This window comes from Antrostomus carolinensis, unplaced genomic scaffold (assembly GCF_000700745.2).
Source record: "Antrostomus carolinensis isolate BGI_N321 unplaced genomic scaffold, ASM70074v2 scaffold9717, whole genome shotgun sequence".
NCBI classification, from domain to species: Eukaryota; Metazoa; Chordata; class Aves; order Caprimulgiformes; family Caprimulgidae; genus Antrostomus; species Antrostomus carolinensis.
In genome coordinates, this window is record NW_010325317.1 from 21,432 (window position 1) to 27,480 (window position 6,049).

The 6,049-nt window shown below is 35.5% G+C and overlaps 1 protein-coding gene across 1 annotated transcript in view; it reads right to left on the reverse strand.

The window, feature by feature from the left end:
- CCDC57 (coiled-coil domain containing 57) overlaps positions 1-6,022 on the reverse strand; it is a gene marked incomplete at its 5' end in the record, with an annotated part of 24,500 nt that extends 18,478 nt beyond the window's left edge. Inside the window, 4 exon segments of the mRNA XM_029085750.1 lie at positions 1,598-1,740; positions 3,321-3,429; positions 5,708-5,911; positions 5,913-6,022. Of these exon segments, the coding sequence (XP_028941583.1) occupies positions 1,598-1,740; positions 3,321-3,429; positions 5,708-5,911; positions 5,913-6,022 (566 nt within the window).
- Positions 6,023-6,049: the final 27 nt, after the last annotated feature.

A 6,049-nucleotide genomic window follows, 5' to 3' on the forward strand; every position in this document is an offset into this window, starting at 1 on the left:
AGCCTTGTTTTATTTTCCAAGTTAACTATTTTATTCTATACCACTCTAAGTATTTTACTGGACAAAAGTATTTTAATTGCTTAGGGCTCAGCAGTCTCCTAGGGTCCATCTGTATGGGTATTCAGAATCAGCTTTGGAGGTCATCTCAGCTCAAGCGGCATAAACTGCTCTTCAACAACGATACTACTCTCAGCTATACCATTCACAGCATGTTTCCCGTTTGCTAATAATGGAAATGGGATACAAAAGAGCTAGGAATTAAAGTTGTTGGAATGTCAGTGTAAAATTCCTAAACTCAAAGGCTGCTGCACATGATTGTTGGAAGCAGTGGAAACAGAAATCAATATCTGCTTGTCAGTGTTAGCAGTTTGCAAGGAGGTCTTTTGCAGTTGATTTTTTTTTTGAACTAAGAATGTCACTATTTAGTTGGACTTAGGACCAGGGCTGACTCCTTCTTATACCACTGCAGAGAGTTTAACTCAAATTTATCTCAGAATTTTAAGTTTGTGATTAACACAAAGAACAACAGTACTTCGCCTAATTATGTGATCAGAGTGATCCTAAAAATTAATATATACTTTTTTTTTTTTTAAGATGACTCATGGAGAACCTATTTTATCAGGTGAACTACTCAATTCAACATACTCTTTTACCATACTGAAAATATTCTTTACAGTAATTGAACAATTGAAAGACAGCTATGATCAGGTGGCCCAAAGAAGAGACTGTAGGAATCCACAGAGCAAAAATGCTTCCCTGAATATTCTGTTTTCGTTCACAGATTGGTTTCCTGAGCATGCACTCACACAAAAATAGACATCAAGTTTAAAATAAGACAGAAGTGAGTTGCTAGAAGAAAAGACCACCAAATACTACCTATAGAAAACTCAAACCTAACAGTAAATAAAAAAGCAGACATGCAAGTAATAGTTGTATGATGTTCTTACCCTCTGAAATTTACCTGTATTTAAATTTTCAAAATACATAAAAATTTTTTATTATAAAAGATTAAAGCAAAACAGAAGGAACTGAACTATGAGTAAGGCTTGTTTCTTAAGCTTGAACTAGTGATAAGTAAAATAAAAATACCAATAATACTCTGGCCTGAATGAGTTATTTTCTGTCACTATATTCACAATATGTCTGTAGCTGCTTGATAAAGTTGGGACTGAACACAACTGGACTTACTGGATTCAAATCAAGTGTGTGAAATATGAGACACCAAAACTAGCCACATGCTAGAAGTAGGATGAACTAATTTTTTTCATTATATTTACTGCTTGGAAGAGATAGTCCTTTTTGCAGTAAAGGCAGAAAGTACCACTGAACCATTAAAACTTAAGATAAAATTTTATTTTTAAAGTGAGACAATTTACATCCAGAAAGAATGCAGCAGAATTAACCTGAATTCATGTGACTTCACAAATATTTCATATAAAGGGTTCTCTCTTTCTGTTCTAACAATATATATTACTAGATCAAATACACCATCCCAAGATGCTGCTAAAATAAGACTATATGAAGGACAGTAAGTTTAAAGTGTTGTAGAGTCTGTGAAAAGCAGTTTATTTTGATCATAATCAAAATTATACAATACCAAGCATCTTTCACAGCAACAAAATCGTTGAATTGGTTTTCTTGCTCCAGCCTCAAATCAAACATTTCTGCTGTTTGCAGTGATTCTGGTGTTTGCATTCCAGTCTCCTTGAGGGCTTCCAGTTCTATGGCCAGCAGCTTCACCTTCGAAAGGTAGAGAATAAGACTTAAGAATTCTAATGAGAGCTTGATATAACCCAATTTTTTAAGAGGTCTAGAGACCTTATACAGTTTAAATGTTACTATCAGCATCAGAAACAAAATAGTAAAGAAAGTTGTGAAGTGTTTTTTTGTTTTTTTTTTTAGGGGGGGGGGGGGGTGGTCTAATGTATGGAAATTAAAGCCAGCAGTGAAGACAACACTGAGGAAACATGAAACTCATTCTTCACAACACCCATGTTTCATAAGTGTATGAAAAACTGTTCATAAGGGAGCCTCAGATTTTCCAGAAATTACTGTTGCAGTGAGCAGCCCTTCAGGTGCCTAGACTGATAAAAGTATTTTAAAGGTGTTTATGAGATACTACTTCCAGAAGTTCAATTGATAAATCATGATTGAAACTTGAAAACAAGAGGATGAGGTCACAAGGGATTTTGGCTAATTGATGCAATATCATGGGACAGGTTAAGGGGAATGACTGCAAAAAGACCCAATGGCAAGCATGTAAGATGTCCTTCTTTAGTTGTAAGTCATAAACAATGGAGATAACACACTGGAGGAGGAAAAAAAAAGTTAAGAGAAATAGTGTGTATTAGATGATGTGCCCTTACGCTTGTGGAACAGCGATTAACCAGCTTTATCATTACAGTTTAACCACACAACATATAACTTCCAAATCAAGCCAGTTATCAAGTATTGTTCAAGTGAGAAGTACTCATACTCCTTTGAGTAGGTTCATAAACTGTCTTTGAGGAGCCCATGGGCAAAAGACTCCTGGATGAAGATGGGCTATTTTAGCAGGACAACTATACTGATTTGGATTGGAAGGTGTTGGGTTCAAGATGCAATTACCTAACAATCTCTTTTACCACGTCCATTTATATTATATATTGGTTTGGTTGACAGGTCAAAAATTAACCATTCTAGTTTTAATAATTAAACACATAATATGTAAATAATTAAAAAGTCATTTTAATCTCAAATACATTTTTATAAAAAAATAAAGAAGGAAGGTTTTGTTGTTCTTTAATGTTTGCAATATATAGAGAGAGCTGGTATAATGCCCCTCACAGTTGAAGGACAAACTTCACTGTTAGTAAGATTACCTTTTTATGATGAAATGATAGCAATATAAGAGGTAGAAGGAGGGAAAAAAGCACACTGTAATTAGGAGTGTGATAAACAACGTACATTTACCCATCTTGCTTCATGTTGCCTCTGCTTTCTAGACGCTGACCTCTCCTGTGGTTTCAAGGTTAACAAATTTAACTGTATGCTGTCTACATAAAATAATCTTACACAATCTCAGATTACTAAACACATTCTTACCAGTTCCTTACAAGGGGCAGCTGCCAGATAAGCAAAGCAACAGCTACTACACAGGCAGTGTGTAATTTTTGAAACTGTCATTAGAAATCTTATAAATTTAGGTAGAAAACAGAAGCTTATGCAACTACACCAATGTTAAAGCAGAACATTCTAATTGGAAAAAAAAAAATAATAAAAAAAAAGGATTGCTAGATGGCACTGCAGCTACACAGTACTGTTTCTCCTTATTCTTATACCCGTTTCTGACAAGCAAGCTCTCCTTCCAGTTCTTAGATTTTTCTCTTCATGTGATGTTTCAGGTTCACATACTCCTCAAACTGATGATCTATGTGACTGTTCCTAGAGCTATAGACAAAAATAAAACAAATTTACATTAAAGAGCATCTCTGGTGACCTAATAAGGCATACATATGTAAAATTTTTTGAACAATAACACGTAACTATAAATACAAGATAATATAATTTCCTAAAGAAACAGTTACCTTAATTTTTTTTTCTCATTAAGCCAGTTGAAATCAACTCTAACAGTATATGACATTTCTCAAAACTATACTTCAAAAGTTAGTTGCATATGAAATATCAAAGATCTACTGAAAAGTAGTGCAAGACTTCCACTTAACAGAGTTCCTCCTCCACCCAAAAATTTCTGTTACATAAGAAGAAATTGCAGAACAAGGGCTACCCAGCAGAAATCCGAGCTTTTATATACATTTAAAAATAGAAGCGGCTCCGTATCTTTTCCTTTCCTCCCTCCAGTATTTTTATTTGCTATCAACAAAAAAAGTTTCTCTGAGATACAATGGAAGAATACCAGTATGGCCAGCATTTCAAACAAATTTGAAGAGCTCATACTACTACTACGACCAGTAAGTTCTCTAATGATACACTGAACCTTTCCAAGCTTTGGATTCATCTCTGCAAGACTCAACAGGCTTGGTGCAGCCTGTTACATGGCCAAATAGACCTGCAGCTCTTCAAACTTCTGACTGCTTTCAACTCTATATTGCAGTTATTTTATGTAGCTGAATGACCATTGTATTTGGTTAGATAAGGTTGCTCATAAAATAACTACATACACGGAACTACAAACTAGAGCTGCATAGTTACAAACAGCTAAATACATATTCACTTTCATATTCTGCTAGATTTTGCTTTTATATTTACACTTCACCTAAATTAATCTGAATCCTATAGCCAACACATGCATATAAATAAAGTTTAACAGATGGGTCATCTCAGTGCAGTCTAGACAGGTGCTTTTACACCTCCCTTGTTCATCCTGCAACTCTCCAGGGCAATGCAGATAAGAAGAATAATTGCTGTACTGCTCAGCAATCGTGACTAGTATCCAGCTCAGCCTGCCTAAGAGGCAACGCTATGTGTAAAAGACTCAAACTCTCCTTCCATTCCCAAAAGATGTGCTCCATATAACGCTCCTGAACTGGCTTTAAATGAATTTGCACATGCCCCAGAACCACAGTAACATCAGCTAGTGAACTTTGAGGAATTCCAGATCCATGTCCAGATCACTTGTAATAACTAAAAAAAAAAGTTACTTAAAACTTATCCAGCCATCTGTACATTATAAATGCAGTTTGAATCAGAACACTTTACAGCAGTTACTATTTTAAACACTGAATAATCCCAAAGATACTGTTATACCTGAAGATAGCAGTTATATTAAACAAGAATGATGTGCAGACAGATCTAAAGAAATAAGCATTTATTCCTCTCTCCTGCAAGGTTTAGAAGGCTACACAGAATAATAAAAATTAGCAAGAATGGCCAAACTAAACAAGTACATTGCTTTAGCTATCTTCAACTGCCTGTATTAGTCATAAATCTTGGTCCTGTGACTGGATATACCCCTTCTGTCTTCCACCGAGGCCTATCAGAGAATGTTGGGACAAAATGTATTTAAGAGTGGACAAATACAACTCCTATCATAAGAATAGCTTGCAATGGCTTAAAATAGTTGGAAGGCTGAACCGTTTGTGTTGAATCCACAGCACAACATAGCACCTAATATCTAGTAACCTTAGATAATATTATTGACAATGGTTGATACCATTATCATTTGTCTCATTAAGTACACAGAAGACAAGTGTATCTTGACGTAACAGATAGGAGACATATCACAATATTGTCAGATTAATCTAATTTCCTAGAGATGTTTCAGTGCCCAAGGAAAAAGTATTTCCTTCTGACAAATCCTTTTCTGCTCCCCACACTGTGTTTCCCTTATAATCATGCCATCTCCACACAGTCATATTGTCTCCCCAAACCAACACACATCCTTGTAAATTATGGAGGGACACGCTGTATGTTTAAGAGCAACCTCACTTTCACTTAATGCTATCCTTTCTCTAACATGTTGCCAGAAATCATACAAGTCACTCTGGAAAACAAGATATAGGAGGTGTAAAGATAGACCAAGTCACTTCTGTTAGCCCTCACTCTGTTCATGTTCTAGGTGTTTCTGTCAGAATAGATAACAGTTATCTCCATGCTCAAAGTGCTCTTTGCTGTATGAATGGTTACTGCTTTATCCCAATACAAATACGTATGAGAGAAGCTGAATTTCTCTTTTCCTGTATACTATTCTAAGGAAGTCCCACCTCACCTGCAAAACCATTCCAGCTCTAACTTACGTTCTTCAGTGTGCTGTTGATAGTGATAATGAAGTTTGCGCCTTTTTCTTCTTTCCTTGACAATCATTTGCCCCACCTTACCAGATGTATTCTAAGATCACTAATCTATTGCCTGTTTAGCATTTTCAGATGTTTTCCGATGAGTGACTGTGACATCATAGTGTTCTATCTCTCTCTCTCTCTTCTAAAATTCTTAGGTTATAGACAAAATCTTCTTTCATTTTGTTACATTTCTCATGTATGTCTTGGAGTTGCTTTTTGAGATCTTGCAGCATTTTCTTTTGACACGGGAATTAGCAAGCATGTAGCTCTTT